This window comes from Vicugna pacos, chromosome 34 (genome assembly GCF_048564905.1).
Source record: "Vicugna pacos chromosome 34, VicPac4, whole genome shotgun sequence".
NCBI lineage: Eukaryota > Metazoa > Chordata > Mammalia > Artiodactyla > Camelidae > Vicugna > Vicugna pacos.
The window spans coordinates 12,649,562-12,676,646 of NC_133020.1; the positions used below are offsets into that span (position 1 = coordinate 12,649,562).

Here is a 27,085-nt window from a genome sequence, read left to right on the forward strand (position 1 = left end):
AACATGGTTGCTTTTATTTGAGTCACCTTGCAGCATCATTTTTGAGTTTTAAAGTTTCTTTATCCTGGAACTTTATACAGTATCTCTGCCTACCTCTATAGTAAATTTTATCTTAGAAATATGATCACCAGCCCCCCATTGGAAATTCAGAGTTTCTAGGCCTCTCCAGTTTACTTTTCCCACGTCATAGGAAAACCTTGATGTGATGTTTGTAACGTCTTCCTGAAACTGGGGTGTTCTTATGGGAGTGAAGCTGGGCTGGGAAGCACTAGCACTCTTGTTTAACTAGCAAAGTAACCTTGGCCAAGTCATCATCCGAGTATTCCTGTTTCATTTATTATCAGACAAGAAGAACAGATTAGATGATCTGAGGTATCCTTTCATTTCTAAAATTTTATAATTACCTGTACTTTTGGTAAAAGAGTGGGGGTGTGTATATATTTATTTTTTTTTTGATAAAAACATACATAATTACAGAGATCAAGCAGGCACAAAAATAGAAGATGAACACACCCCAGCAAGAATCTAATATACAGTAATAATCCCTGGCTAGAAATGAACTTCAGAACCGAACAAAATAAACTTCTTAGCTGCTAATCTCGCATTGTTTCCCAGGAAAACCAAATCAGATGTTCAAATGTTCTTGTTGGAAAAGTATCGAAAAAGTTAACCATTTGGAGAAAGTTAATTTTTATTAACCTGAAATGACAAAATAAAGGGACTGTCAAAAAGTTTCAACAGCGTGTTGGGCTTCATCCAACTGAGGGTAGCGCTGCTGGAACTGAGGGATTGGTTTCCCTGGGTTAGTGGGCGCCCAGTGGATGGTGAGGATGTCAGGATGGGCACACACACTGCATGCATGTGCTGCTGAAGCCTTCGCTTCTCAGGCAGAGGTACTAACCCAGTTCCATTATTAGCATGTAATCATACTTTGAGCATATGCAAATCCTTTTCCTCTCTGCCTTTATGCAAGTGTCGAGTTTTTTTTTCCCTAAAGGAATCTGGATTAAATAATCTTGAAAAATGCCTTCAGTTTCCAATCCTGTTATTACAAAGTTCACCATTAAAAAACTTCAAGAGCTATCTTTTGAAAGCAGATAAAAAAAATACTCTTCTTTTGCATCAAGACATTTATTGATTTAACAGGAAACATAATCCCATTTTCTACATATCAAGACCAAAAAAAACTATAGCCTCCCTGGTAACTTGTCTTTCATTGCAGGCAAACCTGATTAGTGAAGACATTGAAAGTGCAATCAGTGACAGTAAAGGAGGGAAACAAAAGAGACGGCCTGAGGTCCTGAGGTAAAAGCATTCAAAGAAATTAAGGGGGAGTATTGGTTGGTTTTTAAGTCTTTTTTTTCTCTAAAAATTAAAAAAAATATTTTCAGTAAAGGTATATTATATTTTGCAGATTACAAACTGTCATCTCAACTCGTTTGCTCCCCCAAGTTTTTCAGCAAATGTGCGTGAACCTTTTCTCTCCCTGATTCTGGTCTTTCTCTGATATGGCTTCACCCACTTGTGTTGTCATAGAGACTCATGAACAATGAGTGACATTTTAAGGGCAGGTAGCCCAAGGGATACAAAGAGCTGTTAGGACTCCAGTTGGTTAACAGCCTTTGCAAATCATAGGCGATTCAGAAAAAAAAGTTAAACCTGGTGTTCTGTGCTTTTGTATTTTGTATACATTTATAAATATACATAACCTGGAATGGTTAGGAAATCTTGTTTTTCCACCCCATGACAAAGTTCTTCTTGAGGATGAAGAGCTAATACCATACCCTGGAGAGAACTGATGTGTTATAAAATAGGGATGGTTAAAAATTCAACGCGTTTTCATCTTTTTTTTTTTTTTTAGGATGATTTCCAAAGCAGACCCTGGTATACCGCCTCCACCCAGGGCTCCCGCCCCGGTGCCCCCTGGAACTGTGACCCAAGTGGATGTTAGAAGTCGGGTGGCAGCCTGGTCTGCGCTGGCAGCTGACCAAGGGGACTGTGAGTATTTCTAGGGGACTTGTGGAACATTTACTTTGGGTTGTGACATAGGTCTTGCTTTCAAATTCTGATGCTGACTTCTGAGCTGAAGCTTCAGGGTAGTTTGGAAGAAATAAATCTTAGGTAAAGGAAAGTGAAGCCCTGGACACTGTGAGATTATTGTCTCTGAGAATTCAGACCAGTCATTTAATAAATACGGTGTTAGGAGCCGAGTCTCTTCTTTTTAAAGTGGTCAAAGAGAGGAAGTTTGACTCAACTAACAATTAAAAGGGTGGTAATAGAATATACACCAAACAAGAGACTGTCCATTTTTTTTTGAAGATAATACTTCAAGTTCTTTCCATTATTATTATCCTCCCACTCTGCTCTTTTGGACAAATCATTTGTGGTGACATGGACAGGATGTCAGGACAATACAGGGCAGCAGAAAAGGAGTAAAATGCATTCACCCTCAGGTAAACTTGTCCAGTGGACCATCATCTTACTTCAGCATTCTTCTTTAAAAGCAAATCATAACATAGAACATAGTGTAACCTTTGATATGTCAGAATGTTTTCCTAAGTCTGAAACTTTTATAACTGGAAAAATGCCTTAAAATTTGCCCGGTCCAATCTCTTCATTTTAAGGGTGAATAAATCATGATCCAGCGAGTTAGAATTTGATGGTGGCCAGAGCCTCACTCTTTTGTCTCCTAGTTCAAAGAGACTTCTTAAAATCACTTACCCTTTATCTAATAATTCATGAGGGTATCTAACAGTGTAGAACTTGATGGCCAGAATGAGTGATACTAGACTGTACTTGTGAGTCTGGTGAGTCAGAATTTGGGCTCTGGAGCAAGACCGGACCTGTGCGACCGTGGGAAGTTCTTTCTCTGTGCTTCAGCCTCACCTGCAGGATGGGGATAATAATTCATATGTCGCTGTGAATCTGAAAGCAAATCATGTCTGTAACAGTACCCCTAACAGTATAGTAGACATCCATTTTTGTCCAATTGGGTCCATTTTATTTCATCAGTTGCTTTACAGTTTATTTAGATTCCTTGTGTCCTTGAAGTTATTTTCAGAAGTTAACGCGTAAGTCCAGCTGTCACACAGATGGAAGAAAGAAATCTTTGAAGCGTCAGTTTTTCAAAAATAAAGTAACAGAATTATTACTTGCTTTAACTTTATAACAGTTTCTGTTTTTTAGGAATTATATGCATTCCCATTGATCCACTTTGTATTTAAAATTTTGTGTTTAAAAAACTGAATGGGAGTTTGTAGTGTTTTCTCCTTCTTGTGTACTTTCAGTATTTTTGCTGCTGTTACCATTTTGGTGGAGGAGATGTGGGTTTTATTTTGAGAAAGGTCAAAATGGTCTTCCTTGAAGTTGAGGAAGGATAAGAAATCTTAAGTTTATAGACATTATGAATAAACCCATAAAAACATCTGTAAAACCTAATATAATTTACAACAAAGAAAAAAATATATTCCCAAGAGTTTTTGATTCCCTTATTAGATTTGGTCTGAGATACTCTGTGCAGTCTCGTCTATTTAAATTGCAGTTAGATAAAGTTCTCAGAACTTCTAGTTTACTGCTGGCTCAAACAGAACACGACCCTTAACATGAGAGATTCTCTCTGGATCCAGGCCAGTTTGTAGTTGGAAAGGTCTTCAAGAGGAGTACCTTTCTGGTCCCTCTGAAGGCTCCGGCTGACTCAGGCTGAACAATTTCTTTGGATCCTTGACATCGCTCCTCCCCAGACTTCCAGAAGTGATCTCTGTAGAATAGTGGCCATGGCAGTGGGGTTCCCAGCAGTGCCACAGACTATGAAAAACTCTGAGACATACCGCATCTCTCTCACTGTGCCCTCCAAATGATATTTTGGGACCTACTGAAGTTCCTAATGGCTGTATTTCAGCTTCAACTCACTGCTGTCTGCAGTGCATTATAACCAAGACAGCAGCTAACTGCCTGCAAAAGAGCAGCTAACTGGCAAGATTTCATACATAGAAATGTCACTAATTAAGTTTCATAAGACTCGGTAATTTCTTCTTCTTCTTCTTTTTTTTATTTATTTTTTTGACAGGTATTCCACTGACGGGTTAAGTTAGGCAGAGGGCAAGTGCAGCAATACAGGGAGTTCAGTATTTTTTTCAGTTCTCTGTGTTGAACATCACGGGTCATGAGGATGCGTCATGAGTTGCATTTCCATCAGTGATGATACAGTTCTCCTGTTCCGTCCATTCATTTTTCTTTCATCTACAGTGCAGTCTGTGTGTTGAGTATCTGTGTTTAGTGGAAGTGTCAACTGACTGGTACCAGGAAGGAGGTCATGACAATGATCACAATGAACATCATGTCTGAGCCATCCGAGCTAACTTCACATCTTGAGACTGGTTTTTTAATTTGCAAATTCTTGTAGATATTTCTACTTTTATAGCATATGGCTTAAAATGATGACGGCTAAAATCCAACATTGTGGATTTTAAGCTTACTTACAACTAGAATTTTAGAAGCACTTGACGATGACAGCCCGAAAGCTTTACTGTTATCACGATGTTAGAAGGTATGAAAATTAGGAGCTTTGTTGCATTAGAACTTAGTTGGCCCCTTTTAAGAAGTAGGTGCTTAAATGTGGCTTAGTTTGTTTGTTTTTTTCCTAGCATAGGAATGAAAGGATACTGAATTTAGGGTAGTTCCAAGGCAGCTGACCTTGGGAAGAGAGACAATAGAAGGAAAATTACAGGGTAAATCGCAGCTCTGCCAGGAGTGGTGAGGATGCGTGTTAGAGGTGATGAACACAGTTTTGATTTTGCATCCAGTGGAGGTGTTTCCTTTCGCAAATAATGCCCTTTTCCAGCCAATTTTCATGTTTAATTATCTGTATCAGTATCACTTAAGCAGCAGGCTGAAAGACTTACGATTCCCTTTTCTCTAGTTGAGAAACAGAGGCAGTATTATGAGCAGGAAGAAACACCTGAGGTGATGGCCGCCCGAATTGACAGAGACGTGGTGAGTGAGCACGCTGTACGTCACTGGCTTGGTTGTTTGCAAAGAGGAAAGCATTTTAACAGGGAAAATGAGGTTAATTGAAATAAAGATGCTTTGTGGAAGCTCTGTTTTCTCTTTACAGCAGTGGTTATGCCCTTTGAATTATTTTTCTTAGCTATTTTTACCTTGATGCTCATATGTAGTTAGTAGACTGTGGCTGTTATTAACTGTTATTAACTGGCTTGCAAATGAATTTAAGCTGAATTAGCTTTGAGGGATTTTTCTTTACTCACAATTTGTCGTCCTTAATTGAAATATTGTTTTAATATGTCTTTCTGACGTTTATTTTAAAATATTTTATGATGCCTGAGAGATAAAAGTTATATGCCATTTTTAAAGGCAGATAAGTACATTTTAGTGCTTTGTATAGGATAAGGCTGTATTTATTTTTATTTCTCCATGGTAATTTCCTTGCAGAATGACACTGCCCTTTGACAGAATCATAAAATATGATGTCAGTGTAATTACTTTTTATAGTGTGCTCATGTTCTCAGCTTACTTGGAAACAAATACTAGAGAAATCTGAAGTTTGGAATTTAATTTTTACATCATAGTATTACTTGTTAATACTTAAAAGTTTATTTAATACTTAAAAGTTTATTTAATCTCAGTTTCTAATCTTTAATTGAAAGAATGTCAAGTTTCACACATAGAAAGGCAGCTAGGACTATAGTATGTATAATATGTGTGATAGGATATGATATAATATAATATGATATAATATAATACATAGTATAATCAAAGTTGATCCCATAATTTCTGAAAAGCACAATGCATTACTAATTCTGTTTCACCCTGTAGAAACTATTGTTAATGCCTATTATTTCAGATTATCTATGTGTTTATTAAGTTTTCACAACATTCTATATCCCTTTAATTCCGCAAAATAATACTGTCAGTGCTTTATTGGGACATTTATTAGAAAAACAGAAATGCTCAGTGCTGTTCTAAAAAACAGTTTCTTAGAATTCACCCCCACCCCAACTTTACGTGAGAGAACACCGTGAGGAAATTAGAGTAATTGAGAATAATTAATAATCTGGGTAGATATTGTGAATGCTTTATTTATGGTGTTGAGAAATGGAACAAAATTAAGCTAAACAAAAATGTAAACGTTGGACTTCAGCCACATGTGTATTTAATTCTATACTTTTTCTTAGAATTAGTGATAAACTTGAAATTTGCATGTGGGAAATGTTTCTTTTTCTTTTTTCTTCCTTCCTTCCTTCCTTCCTTTCTTTCTTTCTTTTTAACCTTCTGATTTTCCTTCACACTGTACAGCTCAGGAAAAAATAGTTGTTTTTTTTAAGGTTTTATATTTTATTCTGTAATTTCTAATTCCAGCAAATCTTAAACCACATTCTGGATGACATTGAATTTTTTATCACAAAACTCCAAAAAGCAGCTGAAGCATTTTCTGAGCTTTCCAAAAGGAAGAAAGCTAAGAAAGGTAAAAAGAAAGGACCAGGAGGTAAGTTGGATTTTTTTTTTTTTTTTACCTTCTAAAGACCATTCAGAATGTCAGTGCTAGGTTGAGTTTCTGCCTTTGTAAACTGTTCAACAAGATTCCACTGAGAGGGGACCAGGATCCCTTTTCTGGTTTTGAGACAGCACCAGAGATGCAGGCAGAGACTAAGATGCGCCTGGGGAAGAGTCCATTTGGAATCTCGGACATTTTACCTAAATTACAGATACTCTGAGATTCAGCAGTGACCATCTGTCTATAACTTTCATTAGTTGTTGTCAAATTAATGTCTGTTGAAGAAAGTCATAAAGCCATTCTTCCCATATTTGAATTTATTTTCTTGTAAATATAGACCCTTCTTATTTTATTAAATAAAAGGATTGACTTTTCTCATTAAAATAGTTTAAAATGTCAATGGATTTTAATTTTTTTTTAATTTTGGGGGCAGATAATTAGCTTTACTTATTTGTTTATTTAAATGGAGGTGCTGGGGATTGAACTCAGGACCTTGTGCAAGCTAAGCTATACCCTCCCCCTCTGGATTTTATTTTATTTTTTTTTTACAAAACTCCAAATAGTACATTCAGGTCACCTACGAGCAGATTTTAAATATGCTGTTGTTTAGCTATTTAAAATGGCCTCAAAAATAAAGATAAAATTTCATATATTTGGGTAAAATTATAATTATGGAACAAAATGATATTGATTGAAATATATAAAGGAATAATAAATAATATCCCTTTCATTACACATGACTTCCAGATCTTTCTCTAGCTCTGTCCACGTCATAAGCATATGACCTGTAGATCTGCCTTCTAGATGTGTGTATGTGGCTCCCCTCACCTCTGTATATTCTGAAATTAAGAATTACTGCTTTCTAATGTCTCAAACCCTTATTCCTCCTGTACTCTTTTCAAGGGGGATACTATCCTCGTGGTCACTCAGATTCAAAACCACAAATTTTTCTTCGATTCCATTCTCTAGCTTAGAGCCACCATTGATTTTATTTTTTCAATGTCTCATGTATCCAGTGTTTTTTCCCTTCTCATTTTCATAAACAGCAGCTGCTTCAAGCTGTCTCATTTTTTACCAAGCTTTCTTTGCAGTCTTCCAGCCTCTAGTCTTCTATTCAGTGAGGACTGTCTTTTTAAAGCTCTAAGGCGGCCACTTCATTCTTCTGCTGAATAAATAGCATGCTAATCCCATGTTCTGTGGATCTAAGTCCAACTCGTCACCCTGGCAGTCAAGGTCATTCACCACCTAACCTTGATCTACTTTTCCATGCTCACGTTTTTTTGCTTTTATGCAATTTCCCTTTTCCATACTTTTCCTTATGCAGTTTTTCTTATCAAACTGCCCTGGAACAGACTTTTCAAATCCCATCTTAAAAGCTGCTTTCCCCATGAAACATCTTTAAGTACATTTCCCCAATCTTCCAACCAGCTGTAGTCTCTTCGTATGGCCCTCAGTTGACACATCTCTGTTACTTCTCTGATTCCTATCTTCTATGAGGTTTTAAGGCCCTCACGAGCAAGGCTTGTAACTTACCCATTTTTTATAGTCTTCACAGTGATAAGCAGTGACTGGCACATAGAAGGGTCCAATATAACCTTATGGCCTTGATGACTAGTCTGGTAGTGCCTAAGGGTAGAGGCATCCGGTTCAAATGTTGGATCATCTTAATTTGTCACAGTCAGACTATGAGATGTGGTGGAGTAACTAGGTATCATGGCATCTGACGTGGTCATCAAACTTTACAAAGATAAATGTGGTTTTTAATTCTTTTCCATTTAATTGGAACTTTGCTCTCATCTACCCCACCTCCCATTTCTTTCTTCAGAGGGTGTTTTAACGCTGAGGGCAAAACCTCCACCTCCTGATGCATTTATTGACTGTTTCCAAAAGTTTAAACATGGATTTAATCTTCTGGTAAGTGAAATTTATTTATATATAGTTAAAAGAAACAATTGGAAGAGGTCAAAGTCTAGCCAGGATGTGCCTGATTAAATTAAGAGATAAAATTGTTTTTGTGCATCTGTATGTGTGTGTTTTGAGTTACCTTGAATTAGAACAACAGATTGTAAAACCTGTATATCTAAGAGACTTGATCAAAAGAGAATGACTCTGAGTTTTTAAAACTAAATTCTCCTAATCTAACTCACGCATGCTCATTAAGACACTGAAAGTGAAACTGATAGAAAAAAAACTCTGCCTCTCAGTCTACATCATACCTTTTCGAATGTCTGTCTTTTGCTCAGTTACATCATGGTGACGTTTCTCTGTTTTCTTAACGTTACAGGCCAAATTGAAGCATCACATCCAGAATCCTAGTGCTGCAGATTTGGTGCATTTTTTATTCACTCCACTAAATATGGTAAGATTTTTTGTTAATTTAAGAAATTGATCATTTTTAGTATTTTTTCAATCCCAAGTGTCTGTCTAGATTCTCTAGACAGTTTTTCCTCATTGCTTTGCATGGGTCCTATTTCTCTTGCCATTTATATGAACCCTGAGGATGTGAAATTCAAGAATTTAAAAGAACCTTAGAAATCATCTAATTCAAACACCTTATTTTATAGCTGAGGAAACTGATGTCTCTGATAGAGCTAAGGAAATGAAAAGAAATTGAAGTTTATTGGATACTAGCGTCTTAGTAGATACTAATATATAGTGTAAATGACTTGAACCACATAGAAAATTTTCTCCTCACAAGACAGGCTGGGCACGAGGACTCCAGTGTCGGGTGGGTGGCTTTGTTACCTGAGTTATCCGGAGATCCAGATTTCTTTCACTGAGGTGTTCCTCCATCTCCTGAGCTATCTCTGATTCAGTAACTTACTCATTCCTTTATTTAGTCAACAGGTATTAACTGAGAGCCTGCTACATGCTTGATATTATTAGTAGCTCCCAGGAACAGACACATAAATTCTTTACCCCTCAGAACTTATGATATAGGATAGGGGGGCAGCCCATAATCTAAATAAATGTATTAATAATGCAGTCCACCAAAAATACATGCTATGTGGGAAAAAACAGAGCAGGGATGGAGAACAGGGAGTGTTCCGTGTGTGTGTGCATGTGTGCGTGTGTGTGTTGTGGAGTATTACACTTTTGAGTAGGGCTGGTTAAGGGAAATGAGGAGGTATCATTTGAGCAAATGAAGTGAGGAATGAGTACCGTGGATTTCTGAAGGAAGAGAATTCCGACGGAGAACAACAAACGTAGATGCTCTGAGATGGTAACATGCAGACCATGTTCTTGGAGTAAACAGGTATCATGACTCGAATAGAATGAAGGGGGAGTTCTCATCTAGAGGGAGAAGGGGTCAGCCAGTAACAGGAGGACATACCTTGTTGGTCCTTACAGGTGACTGTGAAACCTTTGACACTTTTGGAGGGTTTTCAGCAGAAAAGGATTGCTCTGGCTGGAATGTTTAGAAATTTGAGAGAAGGAGGGACTGAGGTAGCTATTGAGATAATCCAGGTGAGAGATGATAGTGTTTTGACCAGGTAACACTGGAGGTGATGAGAAGTCTGATTCTGGTTATTAAATATAGAAGCAACAAGATTTGCTGGTAGATTGGAAGTGTTGTGTAAGTGCCCAGGGTATCTCCTGAGGTTTTGGCTTAAGACTAGAAGGGAAGATGGAAAGACTTTTTCTAGATTTTCAGTATCCAAGTATGCTCTTCCCTTATATGTTTAATAAAATAGGTACAGTAATGTACTTTCCTTCCCATTTTATATTTCTTATATTTGCAAACAATGTAATAGTGATTTTTTTTTCGAAGCTGACATGTGCCACCATGGTGTCCTACAGGACAGTTGGGAGAATTCACTGAAATAATATCTGTGTGCACGAAGAAACGTGCTGGGGTTTGGGGAAAGCATGGCAACAGAGAGCAGGTGGAGCAGTCGTTGGCCTTACACACACACAGATCCCGAAAGAGACTGGGCTACATGTCAGCCTTCTCGACAATTCCACAGGACCACAAATGTGATAGGTCATTCCTCTTTTCGTGGGGAGGACAAGTAAGAGGAACAGAGAAAAGGCAGAACCTCTTTCTTTTAAATACTTCCGGGAGGACGGAGTTTCCTATTTTAGGGGCTAAGGCCGGGATGTGTGGAGTGGTTCGGAATGGTTCATCCTGTCAAATGAACAAATGCTTGCTTTATAGAATAGCAGTAACAGTAAAGATCATTGTTAGTAGTGTGTGATCGTGCTGTGTGTTATTTCTGTGATTTTTTAAAAAGAGTGAGAATGGTAACTATGAAGCAGATAAATTTCATTAACTTGATTTAGAGCGTATAGAGGACCATGGTCGTTGTCTACAATCTTTATAAAAAATGGGTCAAATTCAAGCATTTCTCATAGATCTTTGCTTGAACATCAGAAAAATGGAAAGAAAAAAAAAAAACCTCTAGTAACCAAAGGGAATAAATCTTATCCTTCTTTCCCCAACAGTAACTAGACAAGACCTGAATATAAAATGAATATTGCTTTACAAACATAGGAGGGTAACACCAGCATGAATGTCAAAACTGGGCGATGAGAGATTAGAAGATGAAAGTCCGAGGCCACATCAATAATTTATGAATGCTTCCATATGTCATTGCTATAAATAGAGCATCCGATTTCTACTTGTTATTGTTGAATACTCCTCGCTATATAAGCTCTTTTAAAATTAGATCAAGGCCATCCATATGCAAAGAAACCAAGACTAGCTCATTAACAAATCCTGTATTCTCTAACGCATTTGATGCTATCTTAGTTTGAGTGTTAGGAGGTATTGCTTATAAAGCAGTTTTTGCTACCTCCTCTCGTTCTTTCATATTCTTTGGCAGATCATAAGTAGATATCTAGACATAACGCAGAGCAGAACTATAAAAAGAGGGGACTGGTGTCTCTAACATACAAAAATTAGTCTTTGTGATCAGGCTCTGTATCTGAAAGCAGTAATCCAATTTATATTTTCTTTTTTCCCACTGTTTTATATCTCTTTACTCCCTTTTCCCTCTTGGTCATTCCTACCTATTTTTTAGAAGAACTTATAGGGCTTGAAAGTGAAGAAAAAAAATCACTGTGCCAGGCAGTCAGGGTAGGTTCTGTTCTCAGGAAAGAGTCTGCCCACCTCCCTTATCCTTCATCTTTCCTTTCATGGATCCTCATTCTTTCGTCTAACACTGTGTCTTCTGCAATTCAAACTCCAGGTTTTGGTCCAAGTCCTCAAGGGAGGAGAACTGAAAAATAAGGCTCACATTACAGCAGAATGTGTAACTGATACGCACGCTTGGGGACCCCAAGGTGCATCAGAGGTACACTGTGTGGTTAAGAAGGGCTTCTCAGAAGAGGTGGTACCCAAGTGGAGTTCTGAAATGATGAGCAAGGGCCTTCTGAGGACTCAGAAATACCCAAGTGCAAAGGCACAGAGGCATAAGACAGTCTAGCAGGCTCAGAACACCTAGATGACTGAAGAAATTGACTCTTGATCTAGAGCCATTGGAAAAAAAGTCCCTTTATTCTTGTGCCATATCTCTGGGAAGGTGAGATTTTTTTACAAAAGGGCTCTGGTTTCTGCTCTAGGAGATTACCATTCTTCAGTCAGGAAACAGCCCCTGAGAAGTAAATTGGAGCAGGTTGCAAACATCCACTTATCATCATTTTGTTTATCAGAGAATTGCACCTGTTTGTTTTTGCTAATCATTAAATTATTCATTTTAAATCAGGGCAATCGCCTAGAATTAAATTCTGGGAAGAAATACCACAGATTCAGAGGACCAGTTCTGTCCTTTCATCTTTCTCTCTGGATTCCTTCTTTTTTTTTTTAATTTTTAAACTGAAGTTTAGTTGATTTACGATGTGGTATTAGTTTCAGGTGTATAGCAAAGTGGTTCAGTTACACATACATATATGTGTGCATATATATTCTTTTTTCAGATTCTTTTCCCTTATAGGTTATTACAAGGTATTGAATATAGTTCCCTGGTCCTATTTTGTACGTAGCAGTATAGATCTGTTAATCCCAAACTCCTAGTTTATCCCTCCCCCTCTTCGCAGGTCCCTTTATATTTGTACATCTTTGTAGGCAGAGTCGTAGACTGTTTAACTTGAGCCTTGTTTGTTCCTAAAGTATTCATTTCTAGAACCATATTTTTCACATTTGGCATAATAGATTTTTCCATAGAGATACATATATTTTTTTTTTAAAAAGGCAGCTCTAGTTAAACTACCTGACTTAGAATTCTCTGAATAGACATTAGCATTTTCCAGGGAAAGTACGGTCACGTGCAGCCAATAGACGGCTCCTGCGAAAGTTGTTAAACTCTATTAGCTTTCCGTTTTAGATTATTAGGCATCGCTGGGCTGGACGACTTGGTCTGGCCAGCTGTTTGTTTTACGTTCAGCAGTGGTGCTCACTTCAGCATCACGTACACTACATTCGGTGGTGCATTGCCCAATTTCAGGATTTAATTTGAGTATCTAAAAACTGTGCTTGTTTTTGTCATGGGTTTTTTTTTTTTATCTACACATTTTGAAAATATACAAATAGTCACCATCTTCTTGCTAAGAAAATGGTGTGTTGCCATTTTAGGTGGTGCAGGCAACAGGAGGTCCTGAGCTAGCCAGTTCAGTGCTCAGCCCCCTGCTGACCAAGGACACGATTGATTTCTTAAGTTACACCGTCAATGCTGATGAACGGCAGCTGTGGATGTCACTGGGCGAGTCTTGGATGAAAGCCAGGTAAATGTCTATGAGTTCAGCATTTCATACATAATACTATAAGTCTTGTTCTTTGTTTAGTACATGGATCTAGCGAGATACTTATTTAACCTCCTGTATATGAAGGAGTGGATGTTGAAGATGAAAAAGCCTAACCCTTAAAAAGCCAGAGGTCTAGTGGAGAAGACAGAAGTGTGCAGCGGAAGGCATGGTAGTACCAAGGAGTGACTCATAGACAAACTGCTGTCACTTGGCAAGAAGGAGCCATTAGGAAGAGGATGTAGAGGGGAGGCCATTTGGCTTTCAAAGAAGAGCTGGCATTTAAAACCAACCGATAATAATAGTAGCAGGCATGTGTGTATAAACGCATACATATATTCATGTGTGCCTATGTGTATACGTAGAGGGTTTGCCAGACACTCTTCCATGCGCGTTACATGGGTCCCGTTATTATCTCTCTTTTTCAGATGAGGAGACTGAAGCAGAGAGAGGTTAAGCAATTTGTCCAAAGCTGTACAGCTTCTAAGTGGTAGAGCTGGGATTTCAACCCAGGCATTCTTCCCTCCAGTAGATGTTTATAACTGTTTTGCTCAGCTGCCTTTCAGCAGGATGAGTAGGGTTTCCACAAACACATAGCAGGGAAGGGGCCTTCCCAGTACAGAGAGAAGCACGAGTGAAAGCCTGAAGCAGGAGGTGGAGAGAATGGACTGTGAAGATGGGCTTAGCTGGAGTGTAGACTTTGGGTGGTGGGTGGTGGTGGAGATGGGGAGTGGAGGAACGGTGTTGGGCGAGGCGCACAGAGATGAGCAGGGCTGGGTCCTGAAGGCTCCTGCTGCCGGGCTGCGGAGCTGGAGCACGGATCTGTAGGCTGCAGAGAACCAGTAGCTTCGTGAAGAGAGGGTGACCCACCCACACCTGTGTTGTAGAAAGATCAGTCTCGCAGGTGAGTCTAGTAAGAACGTGGACAAACGTAGCTAGAGGCAAGAAGGCCATTTGGGATGACCATGCAATAGTAGACTTTCCTTATTTATCAGATTCTCTGGGACTGGAACCCTGGTACTGGGAATGGAAAGGAGGAGGGGTAACTTTAAGAACTGCATCTTGACAATAAGGTGACGGTGGAAAATAAATCATTAACGATTCCAGGGTTAAAGTTTGCTGAGCCATGCAAGTTATAAAAATATGTCTTATTTCATTATGTGCAATTAAATAATTTTTGCTTTCCTTATTTATCCAAATCTTTTATCTCTCTCACTACTTAAAGGAACTCATTCAGGATTGTCACTTAGAAGTTTGTCTTCCTAACGCTTTTAGGCTAGTCTAAAAGTAATGGACCAATTCATTTCCTTTCCCTTCTTTTCTTCTATTGAAACGCATATAAACCATTCCCACTTACAGCCTGGACCTTGGTAACTGCTTGTGTTGGAATGTGGTTTGCACATGGGATGGTTCACAGAGTAGAAGATTCTTTAAAAGCACTGCAGTTGTTGCTTTTATTGAAAATATTATCTAAATTTATTTATTTATATTTTGTATATATTAATATGACATACTGTTTGTATATCATACTGTGTAAAGACTGGTTAAATAGATTTTTAAAATCTATTAGATTTATGTAGGTTATGATTTTATGATAAATCTAGGTAGGGATCTTATAATTTTTCCCATCAAGCTCATTAAATTTATCAAATCTCGTAGCACTACAATGGTTCAGACTTTTTAATTTCTTTGTTTTGGGGTCCTAACTCAAAAATGAGAAAACTGGGGGTGGGGGTTAATAGCTCAGTAGCACATGCTTAACATGCATGAGGTCCTGGGTTCGACCCCCAGTACCTCCATTTAAAAAAATAGTGAAAACAAATCGGAAAATCAGTGACCCTTAGAAAAACTGTATCAAAAGGAAATCAAATTGTTAGCCCTTGACATGAGAAAATGGTGATTTCAGATCCTGGTTATTTAGAGTATTAGGAAATGGATATACCGATTTAAAAACTCATAAACATAGAAAAGAATCATGAAAGGACATCGTAATTTGAACGATGTCTCATCTCACCATAGAAACATAATCTGAAGGATGAAGTCATGTGTGGCAGATAAAACAACATATTTTAGCAGAATTTAATAATGTCTGTCCTAGTTATTTTCGTGGTTCACGAGTGATTTGGAGCTTATAGAAATGTCTCAAAGTTATTAAGTAATGAAAAGATCATGATAGTTTTAGAGATTAGTCCTAACTTGATTTTACTGATGAAAACGTAACTGATACATTTAATTTATAAAATGGGTAATCTGCTTCATGGTAGGGGACTTCACAACTTAAGAAAAAGAAGCCTTGAGAATATTGTCTGCTGTTTCTCTTTTGGAAAAAAAATACCCAATGTCAGGAGGTGTCGTGATGGTGGGAGGAGAGTGAAGGGAAAGATGAGACTCAGAAGCTACTTTAGGTACTTAGGGAATCTTATGTCCTCAGTACTTGCCCCACTTCTAGCTTCACAGTCCTCTCCCAAGTTCTCCAAAACCTGTATCCATGTTAAAAAGTTGAATTAATGGAGAACTAAGGCAACACGGTAAAAGCAGATCATGAGCAGGATTCAATCTTCCTTTCATTTTATCAGTATTAAATAAACACCAGCAGAAATACATTTACTTCCTTGTTTCAGGTGGAGGGAGGGCAGATTAGGTGTGAATTGTTTTTGTTATTTTGGGGTTTTTTGGCGGCTAGTCCTTAACTGAAGATAATTTTGAGTGTGGCGGTATTAATTTTATTATTTGTCTGTCTCAATGTCCATCTGCAGAGCAGAGTGGCCGAAAGACCAGTTCATCCCACCCTACGTCCCACGGTTCCGCAATGGTTGGGAGCCCCCGATGCTGAACTTTATGGGAGCACCAGTGGAGCCAGACCTTTACCACTTGGCTGAGTCCGGGGCGAACGTAGCAGAACATCATCGCAAGCAAGAAACAAAAAGATTACCACCAGAGGTAACGTGGTCACATCACCTTCTGTAGGACGTGCAGTCATCTGCATTCTCTTGTCATTCTCATTGTGAGTTCTCACTTCATTGATTGGAAGATTGTTCTCCAGTCAGTGACTAAGTGTCCTGGCTCCCTGAGTCACTCTCCCCTCCTCCATGGTGACAGTTGCTGTTTCCCTGTGAAGCCCAGCCCCAGCCCGTCTCACACCTCCAGCCTGCCAGCTCCCCTCCCTGCGCCTCCTGCCAGTGCTCTTGAGCCCTAGTCATCCTGTCTCTTTGACCTTGTACTTTCTCTCCTTGTCGGCAGATTGTCCTACTGCCTCGTTCTATTTTCCTCTCCCGTCGGGAGACCCTCAGGCCAGTTCCTTGAGTCCAGGTCCTCAGTCCTGTCCCATGCCTCTTTCCTAAATGCTGTTTCTTACTTTGTTTCTTTTGTTTTTTCTTTTTCCCTTGTTCTAAACCTCCAAATTCCTCTCAGCCTGGCTAGAAGGCGACAGCTTCTCCTGCATTCCAGTCTCAGGGTCAAATGATCGTTTGTAACACTATTACACCCTGCAGAGATCATAAAATGTACTGTATCTCTTACATCTATTTAGTCAACTTTGGAGTATAACCTATTAGGGGAGCAGAGTGAGGAATTGAAATCAAGTATGTTCTCTCTTCACTTTCCTTAAAAGTGGTTTTTCTTTGATTCTTCTTGTTCTGACAAAAAGGAAAATTAAACACTGAGCCAAATCGAGTAAGGAGGATCAGAACTCAAGGAGTTAGACAAGTGAGGGCTAGTTTGAAGAAGAAACAGAAAGAACAACCAGGTCCTCCGTGAAGTCCTGTTCATTTCCTTTGTTTACTCCCTTAGGTTGATGTTCTCAGATCACCCTGGTTATTTATAATGTGGCAAATACAATATCAAGGAATGAATCAGCAAACCAAAGTAAACCCTCTTTTTTAGGGAGAAACATTTATATAAATTAAATTTCTTAAAATCATTCCTTTGGACAAAAACCCATAGTGTTATAGAAGATTGGTCTATTTCTAGATAAAAATAAAGCAAATATCCTTCTGAAAAATAATTTTTCTCTACTGTAATTATTTTTCCCTCTAGCTGCATATAATGATAGAGGTGCCCTTCCCTCTAATTGAGTGATTAAGAAGATGACATCGCGGCTCTGGGCACTGGTTAGCAGACATATGTTCCTAGCTGTATTTTATAATTCAGACCTCATCACAGTGAATTTTCTTTCCCCATAAAGAGCAACTTTTCTAGAGGAAAAAGTGTAATCAAACATGAAATTATGATACACTTACTGTTGCTATAGTTACAGCTGAGTATTTTCAAATCATAGAAATTTCTTGCTTGCAGTCCTCATATCTTAAATAAGAAAATATATCCACTTTATAATGTATGCCTCAGAAATTCACTTTTGTGAGTTCTTCAGTTTGTGTATTTAAAGAGAAAGTAAAGTGTTCTGGCTTCCAGTGTAAAAGTTTGTCTACTCTCAGTGAATAGGTGACTTTAAAAGGAGAATTATTGAGAATTCTTCCTTGTAATGAGTTATCATTTTCCTGTCATAAACTAGTTTCCATTTTATGGCTTAAGCACTTATTCAGAGGTTTGAAAAAAACAAAATGCAAAGTGCCTGCTAGCAGTTCTAGGGGATTTTATGCCTTAAGACTTTGTTGGAAAAGAGGCCAAAGTCATGGTGATTTAAAATGCATAAAAGTGAAGTCCTCCCAGAAGAGAGTCTTTATTTTACTTTATCGCAACTACAATAAATGGACTCAGGACAAAACATGGGTGATTCAGACCCTGGTGGTTTTGTTTTGAACTGGAAGGCGCAAGTGACGAGGAGTAACAGATATGGAGGGCAGGACTCAGCTTCGAACGTCCCCTGAACCAGCAGCTGCCCCGAACGAGGTTGTGCCATCACCACAGTTAGTCATCTGTCATCGTCTGTCCCCTCCCTTCTGACATCCCCAGTCACTCCTGGGACCCGTGGTTTCATGCTGTCTGACCTGACTGTTACGTTCAGAGCTGGGCGGAACATGAACTCCTCCTCCTCTGTTAATAAAACACAGCCTAATCGTCTAATGCCTCTATGCTCTCCTGGGGAAATGATAAACAAGACATTTACTCTTTGTTTTACTTTTTATTTCCAGCTTCATGGAGGTATAATTGACAGATAAAAATGTAAGGTATTTAAAGTGTACATCGTAGGGATTTGATATACATATACGTTGTGAAAGGATCCCCCCTACCTAGCTGAGAAACACAGTCACACATCCATCAGCTCACATATTTTTCTATTGTTGTTGTTGAGAACATGTAAGTTCTACTTCTTCACAGTAGATAAAATTCTACAAATTGTAATTGTATGATGTTATCAACTATAGTCACCACATTTTATATTAGGTCCTCAGACCTTATTTATGCTCTTTTACCAACCTCTCCCTATTTCTCCCACCCCCAGACCCTGGCAGTCGCTTTTCTATTCTCTGTTTCTATGAGTTTGACTTTTTTTTTTTTTAACGTTCCACATATAAGTGATACTATGTGGTGTTTGTCTTACGCTGGCTGGCTTATTTCACTTAGCATAATCTCCTCAAGGTCCATCCATGTTGTCACAAATGACAGGATTTTCCTCTTTCTTATGGCTGAATAATATTCCATCATGTATTTGTACAGACCATATCTTTCTTATCCACTCATCCATTAATAGACACAGGTTGTTTCTGTATCTTGGCTATTGTGAATAATACTCCAGCATTGTCTCATTCTGGACTATTGACTGTCACGATCAATGTGTCTTTGTCTTTCTGTGTTTCCCTTATCAGTAAATCTGATAATCATGCTGCCATTTAAAAAAAAATAAAAAACATGCATTTAAAAAAATCAAAAACATACATTTAAAAAGATGAGAACAATGAGAGATGGCGATATAATTTTAATGTATAGAATTCAGATGATTTTCACGTGATAGTGTTTACTTTGCCGGAATGGTAGGAATGGTAAAGGTCCGTTTCTTAAATATAGAAAGCAAGGGTTAAGGGTTTTATTGTTACTATTTTAAAACCAGCTTTGTGTTAAACAAGCCGATAAGTCTGCCTAATACCAGGATCACCTATTACTGAAATTCCTGAGGAAAGTGTCTGTTGCCTTCATACCTGGTTATCTCCAGAATTAAGACTTAGTCTTTGCACTAATTACTTTTCTTATTATAAGTAGGTCTTTGACAAAAATGTATCATCCCCATTTCATAATTTATTAACATTTATTGGTCAATCACTTGAAAATGGAACAGTTTCAGTATGGTGGAGGGTTCTTGTGGAATATGGACATCGGTGCTCATTCAAAGAGTGCTGGTGATGCTTACATCTTCCCTCCTTGGTCTTGCAGCACTCCAGTGTATCAGAGTATCCTCCGGCTGATGGGTACGCACCATTCAATAACATTTACGGAAGAGGGCCTCACCTGGACCAAGGGGAAGCGGCTGTTGCTTTCAAGCCAACTCCTAATCGCCATGTAGACAGGTAACGTCCTGTGGGCCCCGTTTGGAGGCTGTGGACTCTGGTTTAGTGCAGTCAGAGGTGCCAGTGTCTGTGCTGTTCGCTACTTCTTTAAACTTTCCATCTGTTAATTGTTTGATAAAGTTTCGCTCGTTCCTTTATAGAACTGGCTTTGATGAACACATTTCCAGTCTATAGTTCTATCTGGATGACCTCTAGTCAGTTATTCTAACTTAGCGCAAATGCCATCAGATGACTTCCCCTTTTTTAAAAGATGCTTCTGACAAAATCTGTGAATTAATTGTTTTGACACTCTCCACTAATTTGTACCAGATGTTCTCTAAGGATCTTTCCAGCTCTGTAACTTTTCAGGGAAATAGTTTGCATCTTTGTCTTCCCCAATAAAAGCAAACAAGCCTTCCTTTAGAATAGAAGTATTTAAACTAAATATAGACTGAATATTTAAACAGAATCAGTGCCGTATTTGCCATTTCATCTTATTTTATTTTATTTTCACTTTCTAGTTTTACATTTCGCTTATAATCCCATATTTTCTCTCTTAGAAAATTCAATGTAGGTGAAAATGGAGAATTGAAATGAGGAAGAAATAAAGGAATTAAAAGAGGTTCACTTTTTTAATCTTGTTTCCAATGTAAACTGCATGTGAGGCTTACAAAGGCTTGCAGCCTACATACATAAGAGAAAGAATGTAGTTCCCTATGCTACACAGTATGAACTCGTTTATCTATTTTATAGACATTAGTATCTGCAAATCTCAAACTCCCAATTTATCCCTTCCTAACCCTTTACCCCCCTCCCCTCAGTAACCATAGTTTGTTTTCTGTGTCTGTGAGTCAGTTTCTGTTTTGTAAATAAGTTCATTTGTCAATATCTTGTAGTAACTTATGTTGAAAAAGAATATGGAAACGAATATATATATGGTCATGTATGACTGAAGCATTGTGCTGTGCACCAGAAATTGACACAACATTGTAAACTGACTATACTCTCTATATATAATATACAAATGTAAAAAAAAATAATAAAAAAGAGGGAGAGAAAGGAAAGAAAGTGAGATATTGGTAGCAAGGTGTTGGGAGCACGATCATTCAGGTGAAGTGGTGCAGGGAGCTTGTTCTGGTACTTTCCTAACTCAAAGCCTCTCTTACTTATGAGTGTCGCATGCCCTTTGTATCTTTTCCGTCTGTTCCCTTCTTCATAGAGTCTAAAGAAGGTGGGATTTAAAATTTTTGGTTTGGGTCAGGAGTGATGACAGAAATGATACTTGGGTAAAATAATACGGAAATGATACAGTTGTTATTCTAAGGGCACCAATAACATATTAAATTGAGCATAAGGAAAAGTCAGCAATGAATAATACATTTTGAAAATGCCAACATGTGAAAGAAGTTTTAATTACAGATTCAGTTTTTAGTAGATGCAGGTGAAGATCAGTTTTGAAGTTCAACAGTTATTTCATTGAAATTCTTCTTGAGTAATTCAATACTAGTCCCAGGGTTTTCTTTTTCCTTCTTTTTTCTTCCTGTCTTAGATGTCAGTATTGTAGAAATTATTTTAGGTTAGTCATTCTTATCTTTTCTCTTTGTTCTATTAACTCCAGTAAACTGGGATGGTTTTTCACAACTAAGGGGCTGGAAAACCACTTGCGTACATTTCTCGTGTGTATTCAGGATGATAATACCTACTGATATTGGAAAACTTCTATCGTGTTTCATTTTGAGACCACATATAGCACATTGCGCCCACTCAGTAATTCTTTGTAGATTTGATTGGTTTATTGGGTGACCAAATAGATATGTGATAGCGTATCCAACACTTCAGCGTCACTACTCTCGGTCCTTCACCTGTAAATCTGCGAGGTATAGGGTTCTTGATGGAAGGACCTCTGCTGTTTATTTTGAACCGCTTACCACAAAATCTTTTAAAAGTTTAGTTTGATCTTTATAGAATATGAGGGGAGTTTACCTTTGACTTACTGATTTAGTTCTATCTCCGGGCCCCATCTACTTCCAAAATGGATTCGGGCAGCTCACTTAACTGATACGCAGTTAAAGTAATGGTAACATTAAAACATAAGGAATGAAATAAAATGCAAAGAAATCAAGAGTGAGGGTAAGAATTACAATTTTTCAAGTATAGGCTGACCCTGTGATTGGATTTCAAATTCGTCTTTGAGATTTCTGGCTGATTCCCCAAAATATTTGTCTCGTGGAACTTTATATCGAATGTGAAGGATGACGGGAGGGACATTATTTTTAAAGATATTATACCTTTTTCCTCATTCAGAGAATGCTGTGGTGAATTTCATAAGGTTTATTTTGGTAACCTTTAGTTACTCATCGTATTTTCTTTATACTGTCTTCGTATGAAATTACAGTGTCGTTAGGGAAACCACCTGTTCAACGTCGAGGGATTATAGTTTACTGCTATTCAAAAGCAATTCGTGTTTTAGAGGGGTCTCAGATCATTGCTGTCTCCGTGTCTACTTTATATCAGGTGCATATCGATTACTCCAAATTAGAGAGAGAGACCATACATCGTGATACATTCTAGATCTCTTAAGAAACTGGTAACATCTGAAAAATCACAAAGTGTGGTTTTCAGATTGATAGCTATCAGTGTCAGATCCACGTTTGATCTGTAGAGGGCAAGAAGCTACAAACCATAAAGATTTGTAAATTCTAAAACATTCTATAGCTGCATGCTGGGCAATCACTTGTGAGACACGCAAAATAGCAAGACTTCAGAGAGAACTGCAGCAAAGGCTTCTTGTAACCCGCTGACTCGCGGACACCGCGGCAGGGAGGTGCTCCTTCCCTTTGTTAGACAGGACACTCAACTCTCTGTCGTTATTTTCCAGATCAAAGGAGAGAAGAACGTGAGGGAGGAGAGAAAGATAGAAAAACGGAAGTTACTACTGTTTTTCTAACTTTTGGAGTGACTGAAACACCTTTGTCCCCCTCAAATGAAATTTTAGTAGAATGTGATCGTATAAACTCAAGTTAGGCGTAGGAGATCCATGGGACATGGTTTACATTCTATTATTAACAATAACATATAATAACTATTTGGCCCTAATTTCACTTTCTCCACTTTTTCTTGTTTTTTTTTTAATATACTAAAAATTGTCAATATGGTTTACAGTTCCTGATTTTCCCTTTGTTCCTGTTTCTCTTTTCCTGGAGTTACTGTCTAAGAGGGAGCAGGTTGCCTAAGGTCCACAACTTCCCTGCAGGCTCTGCTGTGACTCAGATTCCCGAGGTCCTTGGTGGACACCAAACAGAATGGCCACCGGGCAGGGGAAGGAGTACCCAGCATCCTTAGACCCTTTCTGCTTTTTCTCTTAACAGAGATGTGTGAGGATTTGTGGGAATGTAAATGGGGGAGAGTGTTAGGGAGTAATTATCAATTAAAAAACAGTTGAAGTTACTATTCTTATTTACTGAAAGGAAGAAAATACTCGTATATTGTCGATGTATTAGGTTTCATTGTATAACACATAAAAGCACTTCAAAATTATGCTGCTAAATCTATTAATAGTCATTTAATGATTAAAAGAAGTATTTGATTTTTTTCAAAGGAAATTTTCTTTAAAAAAAAAGTAGGACTCTAGACCTGTTCTAACTATTAAAGTAGGTTTATAGTGAATTAATTAGTTAACTAATTAATTAGAAAGTGTTACTGGTCTTGTAGTTAATCCATCCTTTGTAATTTAGATGACTGGACAAAGCTTTCCTAAAATGGACAGTCATAATTTTTTCATATACATTTGGCTAATGAATTGAAGACATTGCTTGAATTAGTGACATAAACTTTAAATTACCACCCTGGAAATTACCTTGTCTCCTTTAATTTTATGAAAAAATGATAACATTGACCATTATCCTAGTTGTTTCACGGTAGAAATGCTAGTTAACAAGGCAGTGTCCAGTATGCATATTAAACGGACAGAGAACTCATAGATTTGCATTCTAGATTTGGCTTAGCACCAACTAGCTTTGTGATTTTGCATTATTTGTTTCTGCCCTAGCCCACAGGTTGTTCATTTTAATGGTAAAATGTCCCAAGTTCCATTTAGTCCTCATATTCTATAAAACAATAAAACTAAACTACTGTCTAAATAATTTGTCCGAATGTTTTTTGGTATGAATGGGCTTGCCTTAATATTTTACTTCTGTTTTCAGCCTTTAGGAAAAGCTAGCAGAATGATAACTCTTTTTTTCTTTCTTTTTTGTAGAAACTATGATCTACAACCCAAGAAGTATGCCAAATCCAAGTACGACTTTGTGGCAAGGAACAGCAGCGAGCTCTCGGTTCAAAAGGATGATATTTTAGAGGTGACAGAATTTTACCTTGTTTATTCTCCTAAAGTGGATTTGTTGCATTCCCCCTCTGGTGTGTATCTAAACTTTCGTCAAGGAAATGCTGAAGTCAAGAAATTATTCTTCAGTATTATTTTACTTTACCAAGGATACGGCATACTATAGATACTTACATCTGTTTTTTGTTTATTTGTTTGGGGGGTGGGGTTGGGTTTCTTGGCTTACTTTGCCCTCTTCCTTCTGGTCTTTATTTATTCTGGAATCAAGGCTGTTTATCCTCAGATGCAGGTGGACTGTAATATTTCAATAAGAGAAAACATCTCTCTGTCCTGGAGCCCTTGCACACATGTACCCAGCAATGAGTGTGCTAGTGGTTTTCGGAATGATCTACCATGATTCTCAAGTCTCTTCCTTAGATTATAAATGAGGCTTCATCTTCATCTAATTAAATTTAATAGTGCGGCATAGTCACAGTATTTTTTGTAAAAAAAAAAAAAGTGTTTTTCATACTTTTCCTCTCCATTCTAAGGATGGAGACAGTAAAGCTTTTCCAAGTGACTCATCTGAGGTACTTCAGATGATGCAAATAGTTAAACATTCTTGGCAGGTAACATGGACCTTGGGTAGAGAGTTACCGTACCTGTTCTGTACTAGTAATTTTTAGTGAAATTCCTCGGAATTATTTAACCCACAGTATGTTGGTGCTGAGTCAGCATATTAGAAGTGAAGAGGGTTTCTTGGTCTAAGAGTGAAAATTGAACTTCCTTCATAAATTGGTTTTGGTGCAAAAGTGATGTCTTTATTTTCTTGCGTGATGACAGATCCTGGATGACAGGAAACAATGGTGGAAAGTTCGAAATGCAAGTGGGGACTCTGGATTTGTGCCAAATAACATTTTGGATATCGTGAGACCTCCAGAATCTGGCTTGGGGCGTGCTGATCCACCTTACACACATACCATCCAGGTAATTGTGATTTCTGAGCAGAACCTAACTTTTACAGATTTTTCAAATTCTTCACGCCAAAGCAAGACTTAACCATCTTGTATGTATTAGTCATTCTGAGACTTAATTGGTTATGTATAATTTTTTTCTAGGGTAATTGGGGGGGCAGTGGCTAGAGACATAGGGGAGAATTATACATATGTTTTCTGATTTTCTTCTTCAGGAAATTGCTCGAAATGTTTACCACTCAGTGACTGTTTTTCTGAATGCTGTTTTTGTTTCTACCCCATAATATTTCTGCCATTTGGAGAAAGAGTGTTTCTGCCTCTTCACTCTTCCCAGAGCCCTGCTAGCCAAGGGTCGTGATGGAAGCCGACACCAAGACAGAGGATGGAGTGCCTGCAGTTCATCTGCACCAGCCTTTGCCCCCATCCTTTTGGTAGACTTTGATTGGTATCCTGTTTGCTTTCAACTTTCCAACTATCAAATCTTAACCCCTTTTTAGAAACTACCTTCACGTGACAGACCTTCCATCCAGTTTTCAGCGCCGTTATCTTCCTTCAGGCGTGGTGACCCCATGAGACTAGGGCGGCCGCCATGTGCTTTTTGACCTGTGACAGGATCTCTAGAGTCAGGTCTACCAGCGGAGACAGAATGGATGGATGGGCCCATGCATCGCCTCTAAACCTGTGTTGGCTACTTTCTCATGCCCCCAGGAAAATTCGTTTCATTTTCAGAGGCTTGAGCCAAGGATCACATCTGACCCCATAATAATGTCATAAATGGGTAGAAGCTGAAGCTGCATAGAACATGCAGTGACACAGTCAAATCTCATGCCTCAGCTCAGTAAAATACCAACTGCCCAAACCTAGAATTGTGGCCATGTGCTGTCATGACCATTCATGTAAGTACCTCTGTCCCCCTGGCATTCGAGCCTAGTGCAGTCCTGCACTTAACTGAGGGACTTTGGGCCTTATTAGACTCCAAGAATCAAGCAAACATTTCAAATAAAGAATTGCTGTATAGTTTATATATCTTGATAACTTACAGTGATGCCAGTGGGAACTGTGTTTGCTGTGCTGGCGTTTTGGCTGGCTTGATGTGCACAGATATTCTGTACTCACTTTATGTTCATCATTTGTCATTAGCTGTTGATGCCAAAGAAGGAGTTTGAGTTATTCAAGGTATGGTCTGCTCCATTTCCCATGGATTTTTGCAGTGAATTTTCTAACTTAATTTTAACACCTCTTTCTTTCCTAAGTTCTTACATTTCTTATCCTGTGATGTGCTTACCTGGCGTAATACAGGCTTCTGTCCGGTTTATAAATGCCAGGCCTTTGTGTTCTTTTCTAGAGAAGTTTTGACTGAATGCCTTAAGGAGCATTAAAGAATGTTTGCTTGAAACTATGCATAAAACAGTGGTAGAATGTGTCCCCTTTGAGCTCCATGGGCTGTTTTTAATATTTAACTCTAATAAACAATAAGAAGGATGTTCACAAAGGGCATCACCAGTGCCGTGTGTGAGCAGAAGCCCAGAGTTCATATACAAAGTATTAGAAACACTTAGCCAAGTTTGTTTTTATTTGTGTGCGTGATTGCTAGGAATGGGCAAACTCCAATAAAATAAGATACCTAAAACTGGCAAATGCTGATGTACATCCTGAGTGTTTCCCCCCACCTGAGATTTCCTCAGGAGTTTGACCTCTTTTACCTTTTCCTGTTTGCTGTTCAGTCTTGTCTTTTCCCTCAGTTTGGATTCTTGGCTTGGGCTGTAAGTTGACTTTTCTGTTCAAAGGTTGCTTCTGTCTAAAACGGAACCCAAACTATTAACATATGTCATATTTAGAGTACTTTTTGAGAACATAAAACCTACTTCTCTTTTCTCGAACAGAGCCTTGGTTTATATTTTTGTCAACTTTGGCAAAACCAAGAAATGTTTTAAGTGTTCCCAAGTTTCAGGGGTTTGTTTTGCTGCTTTGTGTAAATAGAAACTTGTGGGGCTTGCCTGTTTGGGCTGTTTCCTTTTAAACTTTTCAACACTATCTGACTGTCTGAAATTTTTTGGATGCAGCTCTGAATGCAGTGATGTACACAGAAATGCGTATAGAA

The 27,085-nt window shown here is 38.2% G+C and overlaps 1 protein-coding gene across 4 annotated transcripts in view; it reads left to right on the forward strand.

Annotated features, from left to right (window-relative positions):
* Window positions 1–27,085, forward strand: part of EPS8 (EGFR pathway substrate 8, signaling adaptor) — a 151,429-nt gene that overhangs the window by 107,783 nt on the left and 16,561 nt on the right. For all 4 annotated transcript variants that reach the window (XM_072954787.1, XM_072954788.1, XM_072954789.1 and 1 more), the window contains 11 exons: window positions 1,223–1,305; window positions 1,862–1,998; window positions 4,919–4,992; window positions 6,376–6,502; window positions 8,337–8,425; window positions 8,796–8,870; window positions 13,086–13,234; window positions 16,009–16,192; window positions 19,580–19,713; window positions 23,948–24,047; window positions 24,854–24,997. In XM_072954787.1, the coding sequence (XP_072810888.1) occupies window positions 1,223–1,305; window positions 1,862–1,998; window positions 4,919–4,992; window positions 6,376–6,502; window positions 8,337–8,425; window positions 8,796–8,870; window positions 13,086–13,234; window positions 16,009–16,192; window positions 19,580–19,713; window positions 23,948–24,047; window positions 24,854–24,997 (1,296 nt within the window). The remainder of the gene's footprint in view (window positions 1–1,222; window positions 1,306–1,861; window positions 1,999–4,918; window positions 4,993–6,375; window positions 6,503–8,336; window positions 8,426–8,795; window positions 8,871–13,085; window positions 13,235–16,008; window positions 16,193–19,579; window positions 19,714–23,947; window positions 24,048–24,853; window positions 24,998–27,085) is intronic.